Below are 18,474 nucleotides of genomic sequence, written 5' to 3'. Positions count from 1 at the left end.
TGGTATGATCTCCAGAGCCCTGATCTCAACATTGAGGCTGTCCGGGATTACCTGGAGAGACAGAAGCAGGCGAGACAGCCAATGTCTACAGAAAAACGGTGGCAAGTTCTCCAAGATCCTGAAGTAACCTACCAGCCAATTTTCTTATAAAACTGCATGGCAGCATACCGAAGAAAACTGTGAAAACTGATGCAGTTTTAAAGGCAAAGACTGGTCACAGCAAATATTGATTTAGAAACATAGAAGATAGGTGCAGGAGTAGGCCATTCGGCCCTTCGAGCCTGCACCGCCATTTATTATGATCATGGCTGATCATCCAACTCAGAACACCGCCCCAACCTTCCCTCCATACCCCGACCCCCGTAGCCACAAGGGCCATATCTAACTCCCTCTTAAATATAGCCAATGAACTGGTCTCAACTGTTTCCTGTGGCAGAGAATTCCACAGATTCACCACTCTCTGTGTGAAGAAGTTTTTCCTAATCTCGGTCCTAAAAGGCTTCCCCTCTATCCTCAAACTGTGACCCCTCGTTCTGGACTTCCCCAACATCGGGAACAATCTTCCTGCATCTAGCCTGTTCAATCCCTTTAGGATCTTATACGTTTCAATCAGATCCCCCCTCAATCTTCTAAATTCCAACGAGTACAAGCCCAGTTCATCCAGTCTTTCTTCATATGAAAGTCCTGCCATCCCAGGAATCAATCTGGTGAACCTTCTCTGTACTCCCTCGATGGCAAGGATGTCTTTCCTCAGATTAGGGGACCAAAACTGCACACAATACTCCAGGTGTGGTCTCACCAAGGCCTTGTACAACTGCAGTAGTACCTCCCTGCTCCTGTACTCAAATCCTCTCGCTATAAATGCCAGCATACATTCGCATTTTCACCGCCTGCTGTACCTGCATGCCCACTTTCAATGACTGGTGTATAATGACACCCAGGTCTCATTGCACCTCTCCTTTTCCGAATCGGCCACCATTCAGATAATAATCTGTTTTCCTATTTTTGCCACCAAAGTGGATAACTTCACATTTATCCACATTAAATTGCATCTGCCATGAATTTGCCCACTCACCCAACCTATCCAAGTCACCCTGCATCCTCTTAGCATCCTCCTCACAGCCAACACTGCCACCCAGCTTCGTGTCATCCGCAAACTTGGAGATGCTGCATTTAATTCCCTCATCCAAGTCACTAATATATATTGTAAACAACTGGGGTCCCAGCACTGAGCCTTGCGGTACCCCACTAGTCACCGCCTGCCATTCTGAAAAGGTCCCGTTTATTCCCACTCTTTGCTTCCTGTCTGCTAACCAACTCTCCACCCACACCAATACCTTACCCCCAATACCGTGTGCTTTAAGTTTGCACACTAATCTCCTGTGTGGGACCTTGTCAAAAGCCTTTTGAAAATCCAAATATACCACATCCATTGGTTCTCCCCTATCCACTCTACTAGTTACATCCTCAAAAAATTCTATGAGATTCGTCAGACATGATTTTCCTTTCACAAATCCATGCTGACTTTGTCCGATCATTTCACCGCTTTCCAAATGTGCTGTTATCACATCCTTGATAACTGACTCCAGCAGTTTCCCCACCACCGACGTTAGGCTAACTGGTCTATAATTCCCCGGTTTCTCTCTCCCTCCTTTTTTAAAAAGTGGAGTAACATTAGCCACCCTCCAATCCTCAGGAACTAGTCCAGAATCTAACGAGTTTTGAAAAATTATCACTAATGCATCCACTATTTCTTGGGCTACTTCCTTAAGCACCCTGGGATGCAGACCATCTGGCCCTGGGGATTTATCTGCCTTCAATCCCTTCAATTTACCTAACACCACTTCCCTACTAACATGTATTTCGCTCAGTTCCTCCATCTCACTGGACCCTCTGTCCCCTACTATTTCTGGAAGATTATTTATGTCCTCCTTAGTGAAGACAGAACCAAAGTAATTATTCAATTGGTCTGCCATGTCCTTGCTCCCCATAATCAATTCACCCGTTTCTGTCTGCAGGGGACCTACATTTGTCTTTACCAGTCTTTTCCTTTTTACATATCTATAAAAGCTTTTACAGTCCGTTTTTATGTTGCCTGCCAGTTTTCTCTCATAATCTTTTTTCCCCTTCCTAATTAAGCCCTTTGTCCTCCTCTGCTGAACTCTGAATTTCTCCCAGTCCTCAGGTGAGCCACTTTCTCTGGCTAATTTGTATGCTTCTTCTTTGGAATTGATAATATCCCTAATTTCTCTTGTCAGCCACGGGTGCACTACCTTCCTTGATTTATTCTTTTGCCAAACTGGGATGAACATTTGCTGCAGTTCATCCATGCAACCTTTAAATGCTTGCCATTGCATATCCACCGTCAATCCTTTAAGTGTCATTTGCCAGTCTATCTTAGCTAATTCACGTCTCATACCTTCAAAGTTACCCCTCTTTAAGTTCAGAACCTTTGTTTCTGAATTAACTATGTCACTCTCCATTTTAATGAAGAATTCCACCATATTATGGTCACTCTTACCCAAGGGGCCTCTCACGACAAGATTGCTAATTAACCCTTCCTCATTGCTCAAAACCCAGTCCAGAATAGCCTGCTCTCTAGTCGGTTCCTCGACATGTTGGTTCAAAAAACCATCCCGCATACATTCCAAGAAATCCTTTTCCTCAGCACCTTTACCAATTTGGTTCACCCAATCTACATGTAGATTGAAGTCACCCATTATAACTGCTGTTCCTTTATTGCACACATTTCTAATTTCCTGTTTAATACCATCTCCGACCTCACTACTACTGTTAGGTGGCCTGTACACAACTCCCACCAGCGTCTTCTGCCCCTTAGTGTTACGCAGCTCTACCCATATCGATTCCACATCTTCCCAGCTTATGTCCTTCCTTTCTATTGCGTTAATCTCTTCTTTAACCAGCAACGCCACCCCACCTCCCCTTCCTTCATGTCTATCCCTCCTGAATATTGAATATCCCTGAACGTTGAGCTCCCATCCCTGGTCACCCTGGAGCCATGTCTCTGTGATCCCAACTATATCATAATCATTAATAACAATCTGCACTTTCAATTCATCCACCTTATTACGAATGCTCCTTGCATTGACACACAAAGCCTTCAGGCGCTCTTTTACAACTCTCTTAGCCCTTATACAATTATGCTGAAAAGTGGCCCTTTTTAATGCTTGCCCTGGATTTGTCGGCCTGCCACTTTTACTTTTCTCCATAGTACTTTTTGTTTCTACCCTCACTTTACACCCCTCTGCCTCTCTGCACTGGTTCCCATCCCCCTGTAGTGAACTAACCTCCTCACGCCTAGCCTCTTTAATTTGATTCCCACCCCCCAACCATTCTAGTTTAAAGTCAACTCAGTAGCCCCCGCTAATCTCCCTGCCAGGATATTGGTCCCCCTAGGATTCAAGTGCAACCCGTCCTTTTTGTACAGGTCACGCCTGCGCCAAAAGAGGTCTCAATGATCCAAAAACTTGAATCCCTGCCCTAAAACTAAAACGATTTAGTTTTTTTACTGTTTACTACACTTTATAGTAATTTTTTTGATATTTGGAAACCTTTCATTTCATTTTTTGGAAAGCATCTTTGCTTTACAGAATTCTTTTTACAAGTGCCAAAGACTTTGGCATAGTACTATAGATTCAACTTGTTTCAGCAAAGTATGTTTTCATAATTGGACAGTCGTGCGATGTCACAAAAACAAAAATAAAGGAGGCAAACTAATGTCAATATTACTATGTGATGGTTAAACCAAATCAATGATAACTTAAGAAACACAAAGCAAAATGAAATTTGTTGAACAGTATTAAATTTGCAGGCAAAAGCTGACTCATGGAAAAAATGGTGAACCAATTGAATTGGATATTGCCAGTTCCATTGTACCATACAACAAACAATAAATAACAAAAAACATTTTCAAAATTGCAGTGCTTTCTTGCCTTTTAACATTAGTTCATTTAACTTAAATTTAGCTTCTGAAAGACATGCAGGCTAGCTTCACTTGAAATATAACTGTACCTTAAGACAATGTTGACTTTAGGAAATCCCTCCCATTTTTCTCTGCATTCCGGGCATTCTGTTTTCCTGGAGGCTTCCCACCACAGCGCCAGGCAGTGTCTGCAGAAACTGTGTCCACAGTTCAAAGTAGTTGGGTTTACCAATAATTCATAGCAACAGTGACATGAAAATTCATTGGCAGAGAGATGACAGGATGGTTCTGGTAACATGCTGACCTCCAAGTCCTCATTCTGTTCCTTGTATTTTTGCTCATTACATAATCCTACATCACCCTCCATCTGATTACAACTGAGGCTTTGGAAACTTGATTTTCTTCTTTCAACATTAATCTGTAAGGAGAAGTGTTTTAGAATATATATTAACTGTATTGTCAACTAAGGTTAAGTGCTTCATTCAAAGAGTTTGTGACGGGTTGCATCTTTGAAGATTCACTTTCAATCACTGTGCCCAAGCTTTCAAGAACATTACAACATGTGGATAAAGAACACACTGAAATGAATGGAGCCAAGAGTCACTGCATTATGACACCTGGATACAGCAGCGCAAAGACCAGAGAATTAAAAATTGTTTCAGTAAGGGTAAAAAAATTATGATTGAAGCTGATTAAGAGCACCTACACTATCCCTACTGGCAAAATTGTATTTGATAGTAGTGCAAATGGATGCTTCAAATTCCTACACTAACCCTTCTAGATAATTGCAGAGTGATTATGAAAGTATGCAAATGCAAGTGCACTGTGAAATGCTCAATGAATCTAATAATATCCAGGCTGCCAATCGTAAATACAAATGCTACTGGATTACTGTGAAAACACAGATCATCTCATTCTACAGGGCAAGGAATATGCCAATCTGTTTGTGGCCATTTCAGAGATGATTTGATACTCTCTGTTGCTGTTGAAATAGAACTGCTGAAATAACTCCTTGATGGGGGTCAGATATTTTGGGATTAATATAGCATGTCTAATGTGTCAAAATGTCCAAAGCAACTTCACAGAGGTGCTATCAAACAAAACGGAATCAAAGTAGTTATTATAGCAGATGACCAGAGACCTGCTTATGGACAGCATTTAAAGAGGAAATGTATCATTTAACAGCACTCATACTTCAACAACCTGCTTTACTATGACCTGATTTAGTCCATTAGGACCTTTCCGGTTTAGACCTCAATGCGACATTGGCTGGAAGTTGGATGACAAACTATTTGCTAACAGTTATACCGCATACTGTCCAATCTGCAAAACTTCAGATCATGAAGATTATGCCATCATTCAAGCTGGGCAGATGATGAACATTTACATCACAGAAGTGCAGAGCAAATGAGCATCTCTAACAATACAGTCTAAGTATCTTATCTTGACAATCAGCAGTAATTACTATTACCAAAATTCTGTTAATCACAGATAACCAAAAAAATTTATTGGACCTTCTACACAACACTGTCATTAAAAGCAGATGCCCTATGGCAGGTGATTCACCCACTGAAACCCAGACAGCGCATTTCCACTATCTTCAAAGGCACAAGTCAGGAGTATCAGGAGCATCCAAAAGCTGGTTTGGTATTGTTCCAAAAACTCAAGAAGATTGACACCACCCAGGATACATTTGTTTGCTCATCTGAACCTGAACAAATATTCTTTGGTGCAGTGGACCATAGTTGCAGTGTATACTTTACAAAATGCACTGTAGCCACTAAGGCTGCTAAACAAACACACAAAGCCAAAACTTTACCATCTAGAAGAACAAGTTTCAAAGGCCCTCAGGAGAAATTCTTACACACCATCTAAATCACATTTCATCCTGTTTCAGGAACATACTTCTTTTACTTCATGGTCAGTATCAGAAACTTGCCCTTCTTTATGTGCTATCCATGTACTACAAGAGCTCAGGATGTCAGCTCAATGCAAGAAGTAGCTGAAACAACTAGTCAAGTGTTTTAGATGTACACACCATTTTTAGTGTTTGTGATTTGTCTGATTTTTGCTGCAATGGAAAGACTATAAAGTTTTAAGAAGGTTATAAGTAATTAAAAGGTTATAAAGTAAATGTAACATACAACCACTGATCCCTCTAAGCTGGGCGGCCACACATTAACTGAAATGCTTCCGTGCACGTAGCCTTGGTTGCTGTGCAGCTGGAATTTTCTTAACATTTACAGTGCCGCACAGTTTTCCAGCTACGTAAAAATTTCCTGCTCAGAGCAATGGTGGGTTCACACAGCTGTAAAAAAAAATTAGAGGGAACGTTGCATAAACTATTAAAATGATACGAGGTTCAAATGAAAAGCACGATAGACATACTAGTCAAAGATAATGCTAAAGGCAAAGACTGACCTAAAACAGCACTACGTTTAAAATTTGAGAACATGAAAGTCTAGTTTAACTAGACCTGTGGTGTTATATTGGAAGCAGACAAGTATCCTGGGAGAGAATAAGTAAATGAAGTTCACTACGAAGGTACAACAGACATATTGCTACTGGAAACAAACTGGGCCAGGACAAAGATAGATAGATAGACAGACAGACTTCATTGATCCAGAGGGAAATTGGGTTTTGTTACAGTTGCACCAACCAAGAATAGAGTATAATATAGCAATATAAAACCATAAATAATTAAATAATATGTAAATTATGCCAGATGGAAATAAATCCAGGACCAGCCTATTTGCTCAGGATGTCTGACTCTCCAAGGGAGGAGTTGTAAAGTTTGATGGTCACAGGCAGGAATGACTTCCTATGACGCTCAGTGTTGCATCTCGTGGAATGAGTCTCTGGCTGAATGTACTCCTGTGCCCAACCAGTACATTATGTAGTGGATGGGAGACATTGTCCAAGATGGCATGCAACTTGGACAGCATCTTGGAAAGATAAGAAATTGAAAGAACAAAGGATGGGTTGAAACATTCGAAGGGACACAGTGCCAAAGCAAGCAAAATCTGTGATAAAATTCCAGCCTATTGGCATAACGAAACCATTCAAGGAGTAGGCCAGTCTTCAAGAGAATAGAGAAACATGATAAGGAATGGCTCCACCTGTAATAGTTAGGGCTAGTATGAAATGAACTTTTAAAAGGAATGGGATCAGAAGTAGAGACTGTGAGCAGTTTCAAGTTCCTGGTGTCAAGATCTCTGAGGACCTAACCTGGTCCCAACATATCAATGTAGTTATAAAGAAGGCAAGACAGTGGCAATACTTCATTAGGAGTTTGAAGAGATTTGGTATGTTAACAAATACACTCAAAAACTTCTTTCACTATACCGTGGAAAACATTCTGACAGGCTGCAATACTGTCTGGTATGAGGTGACTATTGCACAGGACCAAAAGAAGCTGCAGAGGGTTGTAAATTTAGTCAACTCCATCTTGGGTACTAGCCTACAAAGTACCCAGGACTTCTTCAAGAAGCAGTGTCTCAGAAAGGCAGCATCCATTATTAAGGACCTCCAGCACCCAGGGCATGCCCTTTTCTCACTGTTACCATCAGGAAGGAGGTACAGAAGCCTGAAGGCATACACTCAGCGATTCAGGAACAGCTCCTTCCCATTTGCCATCCATTTCCTAAATGGACACTACAAATATACATTATTTCTGTTTTTTGCATGATTTTAATCTATTCAATATGCATATACTGTAAATTGATTACTTATGTATTATATTTTTCCCTCTTCTTCTATATTATGTATTGCATTGAACTGCTGCTGCTAAGTTAACAAATTTCACTACACATGCCAGTGATAAAAAACCTGATTCTGACAGCATGCTCAGGAAATTGGTCCTTAAAATGAAAGATCAAATGGTGAAAGCAAAGGGGGAGGGGTGGGAGAGAGCAAGAGCACACAAGCAAGTACAACTAGGAAGATAACCCTCAGCCAACACATACAGTAAGGAGGAGAGATCTGCACCACAGTTGCTCAGAAGGTAGGTCTCTAGGATTTTGAAGAATACATTGTAACTTTCATCTTTGTTAAGTATTGTTTTTTTGCACTTGATCAGGGGTTCCCAACCCTTCTTTTGCTGTGGACCAATACCATTAAGCAAGGGGTCCATGGACCCCAGGTTGTGAACCCCTGCACCAGATGCAACTTACTTCAGATCTATTATGCTTATTAATAAAATTGTAGTCATAGTTTGTAGACACAAGTCCTTTGAGATAGGTTAAATACAAACTTAATAAATTTTACATCACCATTATCTTCAAGGTCAACTGTAAATGAGAAATAAATACCAAAAGATCCATTTCCAACAAATTTATCTGTTGTTAAACAATCATTCACGTCCATGTTTCCTTCAGGCAATTTCACATGATACCACCATGTAACTCATCCCAAATCTTGACTAACTTCAAAGGTATGCCATTAAATGGTGTGGTGGTACAATTCCATATCATTTTTTAATAACCACCTAAAGTGTAGTCTTTTAAATGGATAAATTATTCTACAATCGCCATGCAAAACATTAAGTTTGTACATTTTAGTTTGTGGAAATTATTGATACTATACAATGTATTATAAAGTTATAGACATCCTCAGCATGAAAACCATAACATACCATGCGTCAGGCTGTGAAGTATAGAAGGACATTCGACTTGGAGAAAACGTTAGTTTTTAGTATTCAGTCCTTCCATGCACTTTCCGCAATAATCCTGCAAGTTATTTTCCCTCAAACAGCTAAAAGCTTTGATTAACTGTGTAATGCTTTGGTAAATATTTTACTAATGTTGTAGGGCATTTCATATAATGGTTTTCTATAGAAGCAGTGTGTTTTGCTGGTAGAGATTGGGTTACTGTTAAAGATACAGAATGCTTAGGAATGTTGTGTCATCCAATGAGGATGGTGGAACTGGGAGATGGTTCTGGAGAATGCTGGGGGTGAGTTTTTGTGTTGGACACTGAGGTGGGTTGGGGTCTTTTTCAGCGGGAGATGGAGAGTGAAGAGGTTCGAGAGAACCAGCCATAGGACTCAATCCGGTGGGAATGTGGAACTCGATGGAGCCCAAGAGGGGAAATTCTACCAAGATCAGTGAATAGGAGTTAGCACTGTTAGTACATTGGATATGATGGCTTTTGGAAAATTTGAGCTCCAGCCTTTTGTAGTGTATAGTCTGTTATTTCTTGCCGCCAGGTGATTGCATGGGAACAGTGTGTTACACATATTCACACAAATCGGGGAGACATTCCAAACTCACGGGTTTGGCGGGACCCAAGTCCTATCTACCCTAGATGTATGGAGTCTGAGTCTGGTGGCTGTTAGCGAGGGGCTAATGAGCCGCATCTCTAGAAACGCCTGGTAAAAATGAGTTTCAACCATTTCCACCTGCCCTACAGGCAGCAAGTTACACATCATTACCGTCATAAGTAGATGAAAGAAGGGTGTAAGGGAAAAAAATGAGAAAACTATTTTAAACCAATGAGTGACTGAGGTCTAGAAATCACTGCACAAAAGGATGGGAAAAGCAAAGACTCTCACCACATTTAATAAAAACCTTACTTGTCTACTTGGGGTGCCTTAACCTGCAGATCTACAATCCTCAAGTGTTGGAAAAAGTGATCACGCTGGGTAGCTTTGTTTGGCTCACAGAAGTACAATAGAAATGGAAGCCAGTGGATTTCCATCTTACCATGTCTGCTTTGCCATTCAGTAAGATCACAGCACACCTTTTACCTCAGTATCACTTTGCAATCAATTCCCTCAATATCTCGGCCTCTATATCAATGTACTCAGAGTATGAGCCTCCAAAACTCTCTTAGGTAGAGAATTTCAAAGACTTATTATCCATTAGGTGAACAAATTTCTTCCCTCTGAACGGTTGATTCCTTACTTTGAGACTATGACCCTTGGTTCTAAATCAAGTTGTGTTTATTCCCCTATGCACATTAAAAGTTCAATGAAAAGCTTACTTATAGCAATATCAAAGGCACAAAACATTAGTGAGATAACCAACATTCAGAAGCAACACATAGCAACAGACACAAAATGCTGGACGAGCTCAGCAGGCCAGGCAGCATTCACTCTACGTTTCGGGCTGAAACACTTCAGCAAGACTGGAGGAAAAAAATATGAGGAATAGATTTAAAAGGTGGATGAAGGGGAGGGAGAAACATACGGTGACAGGTGAAACAGGGAGGGGGAGGGGTGAAGTAAAGAGCTGGGAAGTTGATTGGTGAAAGAGATACAGGACTGGAGAAGGGGGAATCTAATAGGAGAGGTCAGAGGCCATGGAAGAAAGAAAAGCAGGGAGGAGCACCAGAGGGAGGCGATGGGCAGGCAAGAAGATAAAGTGAGAGAAGGAAAGGGCATGGGGAATGAGTGGGGGGGGGGGAGGAAGAATACATTACTGGAAATTCAGGAAATCGATGTCCATACCATCAGGTTGGAGACTACCCAGACAGAATGTAAGGTGTTGTTCCTCCAACCTGAGTGTGGCCTCATCATAACAGTAGAGGAGGCCATGGATTGACAGATCAGAATAGGAATGGGAAGTGGAATTAAAATAGGTGGCCACAGGGAGACCCCACTTCTTCTGACGGACAGTGTGTAAGTGCTTAGCCAAGTGGTCTCCCAATCTACGTCGTGTCTCACCGATATATATTGCCTCACCTGGAAGGACTGTTTAGGGCCCTAAGTGGTAGTGAGGAATATGGTGAAGGGGCAGGTGTAGCAGTTGTTCCGCTTGCAAGGATAAATGCCAAGAGGGAGATCAGTGCGGAGGGATGAATGCACAGGGGAGTTGCATAGGAAGCGATCCCTGCGGATAGCAGAAAGTAAGGGGGGTGGAAGACGTGCTTAGTGGTGGGGTTCTGTTGGAGATGACGGAAATTACGGAGAATTATCTGCTGGACGTGGAGGATGATGGGGTAGTCTGTGAGGACAAGAGGAACACTATCCCTAGTAGGGGGGGCAGGAGGATGGGGCGAGGGCAGACAGAGATGCGGTTGAGGGCAGCATTGATGGTAGAGGAAGGGAAGCCCCTTTCTTTGAAAAAGGACAACTCTTCATTCTGGCATGAAGAACCTCAATCTGAGAGCAGATGTGATGGAGACGGAGGAATTGAGAGAAGGGGGATGGCAATTTTACAAGTAACAGGATGGGAAGAGGTACAGTCCAGGTAGCTGTGAGAGTCTGTGGGTTTATAATAGACATCAGTAGATAAGCTGCCTCCAGAGATAGAGGCAGAGAGATCGAGAAAGGGGAGGGAGGTGTCAGAAATGGACCAGGTAATTTGTGGGCAGGGTGGAAGTTGGAGGCAAAGTTGAAGAAGTCGACAAGCTCCGCATGGGCAAACACCCCACCCCAGGAAATCCAGCTGGTGAATCTTTGTGCCATTGCCTCTGTCAAATAAAATAACTTTAGGTAAAGAGCTGCCAGAGGAAGTAGCTGAGGCAGGTACATTAACAACGTTTCGAATATAGAACAATAAAGACACCTTGGCCCACAATGTTGTGCCAACTTTTTAACCTACCCCAAGATCAATATAACCCAGGGGTTCCCAACCTGGGCCCCACAGACCATTGTTTAATAGTATTGGTCCATGGCATAAAGAAGATTGGAAACCTCTAATTTAACTTTTCTCTCCTACATAACGCTCCATTTTTCTATCATCCATATTCCATCCAAGATTTTTTTAAATGGCCTTATGTATCTGCCTTGCCACCACCTGGCAGCGTGTTACACGCACCCACCATTCTCTGTGTGAAGAACTTAACTCTCACATGCCCCCATGTTTTCTTTGAAATACCTAAGCCCCCACATATTAGCCATTACACCCTGGGGGAGAAAAGTCTCTGGCTGCCCACTTTATCTATGCCTCTTATCACCTTGTACACATATATCAATAAGACCATAAGACAAAGGAGCAGAAGTAGGCCATTCGGCCCATCGAGTCTGCTCCACCATTTTATCATTAGCTGATCCATTCTCCTATTTAGTCCCACTCCTCCGTCTTCTCACCATAACCTTTGATGCCCTGGCTACTCAGATACCTATCAATCTCTGCCTTAAATACACCCAATGACTTGGCCTCCACTGCTGCCTGTGGCAACAAATTCCATAGATTCACCACCCTCTGACTAAAAAAATTTCTTCGCATTTCTGTTCTGAATGGGTGCCCTTCAATCCTTAAGTCATGCCCTCTCATACTAGACTCCCCCATCATGGGAAACAACTTTGCCACATCCACTCTATCCATGCCTTTCAACATTCGAAATGTTTCTATGAGATCTCCCCTCATTCTTCTAAACTCCAAGGAATACAGTCCAAAAGCGGACTAACGTTCCTCATATGTTAACCCTCTCATTCCTGGAATCATTCTAGTGAATCTTCTCTGTACCCTCTCCAACGTCAGCGCATCCTTTCTTAAATAAGGAGACCAAAACTGCCCACAGTACTCCAAGTGAGGTCTCACCAGCACCTTATAGAGCCTCAAATTCACCTCTCATCCTCCTTCATTCCAAGGAGAAATGCTATAAAAAGGTACTTCGATAAATAAACAGATAGGTTTAGATGGATATGGACAAAAGGCGGCAAATAGAACTTAAATGAAAATTATGGTCGGCATTACTAATTGAGTCAGAGTCCATTACAATGCTCTGTGCCTATAAGGAAATGCATTCTTTATCAATACAAAAGGTTATTAACCTTTACACAATGTTCTAGGTCCTGTCTCTCCAGTACCCCATATAATTGTAGCAACAAGTCGTTATACCTAAATCTAAGCCATAAATCTTCACTAATTACTCTTGGGTATAAGTGTTCCTGGTTTTCTGTACAAACACCTTATCATAACCATAGACACCCACTACATCCAGTAATATATTAACAGATTGAGGATGTTAAGTACGCGAAGCAAGATTTAAGGAGTTTAGAAAAGTGTTAAATATTCCCCTTTGAATAGTGTACCAGACCGGAGCTACTCTCTGCATAGCAATTTTTAAGGGGATGGTCCTGAGATAATGTGGACAACAGAGGCCAATCCCCGCGAAGGTTGGCCCAAGCTTTCCCGGCCACCGGGAATCTCTTAGACTTTAATGCATAAATACCTTTCCAGATAAATTCCCTTCGTCGCCTCACTGCTCGCCCCACTTCATAGCTCCCAATACGTGAGCCCGGACGCCATTACTACCTGGTCCAAAGAACTCCCCTGACAACAAACTGCCGCGTCATTCCCAGGTCAACTACTCAGCCCATTGGCGGGTTGTCTCGCTCAGTGGCCAATCTGTGCTCACGTCGACATCAAGGCCCGCCTTCAACTCACGTCAATCAAATAATAGACTGCCGCTGATCGCCACCAGAGGCGAGAAGACTCAGATGGGCTTCCTACAATGACGTAATCCCAAACAAGGGTTGGCATTTACTCACTCCTCGATACTGTCATGTATTCAAAATTTTAAATCTAGTCCCGACTGTGCAACTAATCAGTTGATGCACTTGCAAATGTTAAGAGGCATAAATCGAGTGGACATGCATAAACTTTTTCTCAGGGTGGAAATGGCTAATGCGAGGTTTATAAACCTAGGGTCTACTGGTCCCTTGCTTAAAGGTATTGGTCCATAGCATAAGAAAGATTGGGATATATGTGTGTATGTATATATATATAGCATTCACTGAGTCGTGGCTGCGTGGAACGTTGGAACGTGTTGCCAAGTGTGGTGGCAGGGGCAGATACGTTGGACCTTAATTAGACTTTGAGAAAAATTCAACCACAGTGTCAAAAAAAATCCAAGAAACATTTTAAGCAGCATCTTTTGACACGATGCACTTCAGTGTGAAGAAGCAAGCGTTCAAACTCTTCATCGTTATCTTGGCATAACTGGTGTAATATTCTGCTATTTAATGGATGAGCTTTAATTTTGTTGATAGTAGATATTACAAGAGTCATGCTTGAAAAAAGTCACTGGCTGAGGATTTTTTGGTTGTGATGATGAATTACACAATGGATTGCAAGTAGACTTGGTATTTCTTTTTCATAAATGCCACTAAATCAGCATGGTGACCTGTCATATATCTGGTGCTCCATCTGTTGCACAAGAAATCATTTTCCTAATTGGAATACTTTTATTCTCAATATACATTTTGAGCTCTTCGTAGATTGATTCTCCGTTGATATTTGTTTTTAACTTTTTACAAAAGAGAATCCCTTCATAAACTTTTCCATTTTTGATAAACTGTACATATACCATTAACAACACCCCATTGTCTTGTACAGTTGACTCATCCAGTTGTATCACAAATTCTGTTTTTAATAACTCTGTGCATAGCTGATACTCAATATCTTCACTCATTTTGTCAATACGACCAGCTACAGAGTTATTATATAGAGGAATTGATTTTAAAATACTGGTCTCCATTTCGAGAACAGTGGTGAGCACTTCTGATACAGCAAGCATTATTAATCTTTCGCCAATTGTATGAGATTTTCCACACATTGCTATCATTTTGGAAATGGTATTAGAAGCAATGAGATCAAGGTCAAGGTCATTTTTTAGCTTTCTTGGTAAATGACTCGAGTGTGAAAACTTTTCAAGTATTTCTTTCATCTTCTGGAATGGAGTAATATCATAAACAACCTTTTCAGGCTGCCTTTTATGGAAGTGACCCTTCAATCTTGATGGTTTCATGGCTTCATTAGACAATACAGTATTACAAATAAGACACATGGGGCGTCACTGATCTGATGGGAACACAATAAAACCAAATTCCAGGTGTGTAACATTGTATTGACGCATTTTCTGTAGTTTCTGTTTCTTAGCAGGATTTGAATTCAAGGCTTCACCACCATCAGGCACATAGAGATTGTGCAGTATGTATTTATCCATCATTAATGGGGCTAAGTTAAAATAAAAAATGAACACAGACTGGGAATGCCTATCGGATGTTGATGACGGCAGCAAGTTGACATTGATGGAATGATGGTAGCAGCGTGCAAAGGAACAGCGAGGCGAAGATGAAGATAATCACAACAGCAAAAATTACATTGACAAGGATTCAGATTGGAATCTGAATGTTAGTCGGGATGGAGATGGTGTTCAGCAAGCAACTTTTACACTATTCCAATTAGCATGATTGACCAAATCTTGACCACACATATGAAACCGAGGTCACTTTGAACACCTCAAGAGGAATCATTGGGTCAGCAGCTTCACTAATTGGATCTATTTCACCATTTGGTTCTGGTCAGTGCTGTATCGTTGTGTGACCTGTTTCCTGTAGATCTGTAGAGGAAGTTGAGAGGTTGTAGTTGACTTACCAGCTGTTAAATTGCATGAACTCGTTCTGTGCCACGAGTCAAGGGAAACTGTTGGGCACCCTGGTTGCTAATTTATGCATCCCCAATAATGTCTGTTTGGTTGGTGAGGTTGGGTGAGATTGCCGAGTTTCAGACACGTCATGATGACGAGTGCTCACTGCCTGCAGAGCTATGATTCTTCCTGTGTTCTAGTGCCCCATCCTTTTTTTTTGAAAGTGTCTGCTCTACTAACGGTTGGCCAAGTCTCGTGCCTCAAGCTAGGGTGCTGTTTACCGCGCCCCCAAAGAATGTTGAATGCCCCCTTAGGACAGGTAATTACTTCCATTGGGAATCACTACAATAGAGGCATTTAGGAGACTCTTAGATAGGCTCGTGGATGATAGAAAAATGGAGGGCTATGGTGGAGGGAAGGGTTAGATTGACCTCACAGTAGGTTCAAAGGTTGGCACAGCATCGCTGTAACTGTACTGTCATGTTTAATGGTCTGCGACATGGAACACTAACTTTTGAAGGCAATGAAAAATGGCACTTTTTTGCATCGAGTTTGTGGCACAGTTAGACTCGGGTTTAATATCAAAGCCACAAACAAGAGAAAATCTACAGATGCTGGAAATCCAAGCAGCACACACAAAATGCTGGAGGAGCTCAGCAGGCCGGGCAGCATCCAGTACAGTCGACGTTTTGGGCCGAAACCCTTTGGCAGGACTATCCTGTCATTTGTTGTCTTGTGGAAGCAGTACATTGCAAGACATAATAATAAAAAAGGTCTAAATTACAATAAGAAATATATATTAAAAATTAAATTAAATATGTAGTGCAAAAATAGAGGTAAAATACTGAGGTAGTGTTCATAGGTTTATTTTCCAATCAGAAATCTGTTGTCAGAGGGGAAGAAGCTGTTCCTGAAATATTGAGTGTGAGTCTTCAGGCTCCTGTACCTACTCTTTGATGGTAGTAATAATGGATGCCACCTTTTGAAGATGTCCTGGATGCTGGGGAGGGTGGGGCCCATGATGGAAATGGTAATTTCCAACTTTCTGCAGCTCTTTCCGAAGATGCCTCTCCAAAGACTTGAGTACTAAATTCTAAGCTGAGGGAGTCAGCTGTGAAGTGCAGCATCGTGGGGAAATGGATGAAAATGTTAAATCCTCAGCTGTACTGAGTTTGACTCTGTTATAGACCTGGTCCATGTTTTGCGTGAGATCATGAATAATCCGAGGATGGACATGTATTTCTGTAGTCAGCTGAATCTGAGGAGTGTGCCATTGTTCCAGTTAACAGAGTCAAAAGCTTTAGCAAAGTTGTAAAAAGGTGCGTATGTATACACTCAGTGGTCACTTTATTAGTTACCTCCTGTACCTAATAACTGGCCACTAAGTGTATGTGTATGGTCTTCCGCTGTTGTAGCCCATCCTCTTCGAGGTTTGACATCTTCTGTGTTCAGAGATGCTCTTCTGCACACCACTGTTGTAACTCATGGTTATCTGAGTTACTGTTGCCTTCCAGTCAGCTTGAGTCAGTCTGGCCATTCTCCTCTGATATCTCTTGCCCACAAAATTGCCACTCACTGTTTTCTTTTATTACTTTGCACTATTCTAGAGACCGCTGTGTATGAAAATCCCAGGAGATCAACATTTTCTGAGATACTGAAAGCACCGCATCCGTCACCAACAATAATTCCATGGTCAAAGTCACTTAGATCACATTTCTTCCCCATTCTGACGTTTGGTCTGAACAACAACTGAATTTCTTGACCATGTGTGCATGCTTTTATGCATTGAGTTGCTGTCACATGATCAGCTGATAAGATATTTACATTAAAGAGCAAGTACACAAATGTGCCTAATACAGTGGCCACTGAGTGTATTTTGTTCATTGCTCTTGAAGTTGACACACAGTAAGAACTATGTCTGTGCAGCATATTTTCTCTTGTTTAAGAACTATGTTTTGTTAGTCAGAAATGACAGCAAGGCTGGGCTAAAAGGTGACTGTAGAATCAAGTCAAGGTAACATTCATCAAGGACATCATTTGGCTGCATCAAGTTGCTGAGAGATCGCCAACATGTTTTCAGAATATTTGGTGACCCTGTTATAGGAAAGATCTTACTAATTTAGAAAGAGTTCAGTAAAAAGATTTAACAGGATGTTGCCTGGACTTGGGAGGCTGAGACTCAAGAGAAGTGGTAAGAGTGAACTGGAATCAGAATCAGGTTTAATATCACTGGTGCATATCATGAAATCTGTTGTTTTGCGACAGCAGCACCATGCAGTGTATAACATCCACGGACCACAGATCTGTAGGTCATGACACTTAGGGACTTGTACTATATATTAAAAAAATATTTTTGTATATGTGTGCTTTCTGAATTATATGTGCTATATATACTGTGTACTGCACCTTGGCCCCAAGGAAACACTGTTTTGTCTGACTGTATTCCTGAGTATGGTTGAATGACAATTAGACTTGAACTTGATCCAGCTGTTGGTATTATCAGCTCTGACTCAAAAGGTTATAGGTTTAAGATTGCTGCAAATGTTGACCAGACCAGCAGCATCCGTAGGGAAGAAAGAACCAGGGTGGAGGACTCCCAGTTTCACCAAAGTGACAACGACCACGTGTTGTTGTGTTCGCCGGAAGCGACGACAGAGACGAAGGTTAAAGGGCAAGGTGCGAAGGTGGTTGGCGCTGTTCCTGTGCTTGGGCTACCGGGGCGGTTTTATTTTCTACCGCGGCCATGGAGATCACCCGGCAGAGTAAGTGCGAGAGAGTGCCGGCGCTGAGGCCCTGGGGGCGACGGCAGACTGGCGGTGGGAATGGAGAAGATCACGGAACCCATCCGCAGGCCTCGGCGCCCAGGGGAACCGAAACCTTGCGGTACCCCGGCCATTGGACACCGGTCTGCACCCCGTCTATCCTCGGACACCGGTCACTCCCACCTTCCCTCGTCCTTCTCCTCGGGTACCGGTCTTCTCCCCCCCACCCATTCCTCGGGCACCTGTAAAACCTTCATCTAATCGGTCGCTCCCCTCCCCCGTCCTCGGGGACAAGTTAAACCCTCAGAGGACCCAGCCATCGCTCCCTTCCAGTGCACTGGTCAAACCCTCCTGGCACCTGTCGTCCCCTCTCCTCGGGCACCAGTGACACACCCCTCTTGTTCCCCAGGCAAACCTTCTTGGCACCACGTTGTGCAAGAAGAACATGGC

General features: G+C 42.2%; 2 protein-coding genes across 5 annotated transcripts in view; one reads left to right on the top strand and one right to left on the bottom strand.

Annotated features, from left to right (window-relative positions):
• LOC140203148 (bifunctional apoptosis regulator-like) overlaps positions 1–13,188 on the bottom strand; it is a 33,560-nt gene extending 20,372 nt beyond the window's left edge. The window contains exons 1-2 of the mRNA XM_072269028.1: positions 13,064–13,188; positions 4,033–4,361 (exon numbers count right to left, since the gene is read on the bottom strand). Coding sequence (XP_072125129.1) covers positions 4,033–4,310 — 278 coding nt within the window. The 5' untranslated portion in view covers positions 4,311–4,361; positions 13,064–13,188. The remainder of the gene's footprint in view (positions 1–4,032; positions 4,362–13,063) is intronic.
• A 4,725-nt stretch (positions 13,189–17,913) lies between these two features.
• The window catches only part of parn (poly(A)-specific ribonuclease (deadenylation nuclease)), a 159,734-nt gene continuing 159,173 nt past the window's right edge, over positions 17,914–18,474 (top strand). For 2 of the 4 annotated variants that reach the window (XM_072269022.1, XM_072269023.1), the window contains exon 1: positions 17,915–18,024. In XM_072269022.1, coding sequence (XP_072125123.1) covers positions 18,006–18,024 — 19 coding nt within the window. In that variant the 5' untranslated portion in view covers positions 17,915–18,005. Of the gene's footprint in view, positions 18,025–18,474 lie in introns of all 4 variants that reach the window. The other 2 variants (XM_072269025.1, XM_072269024.1) reach the window with 2 other exon arrangements.

This window comes from Mobula birostris, chromosome 9 (assembly GCF_030028105.1).
Source record: "Mobula birostris isolate sMobBir1 chromosome 9, sMobBir1.hap1, whole genome shotgun sequence".
Classification (NCBI taxonomy): domain Eukaryota; kingdom Metazoa; phylum Chordata; class Chondrichthyes; order Myliobatiformes; family Myliobatidae; genus Mobula; species Mobula birostris.
This window is presented reverse-complemented; position numbering and strand designations above follow the sequence as displayed.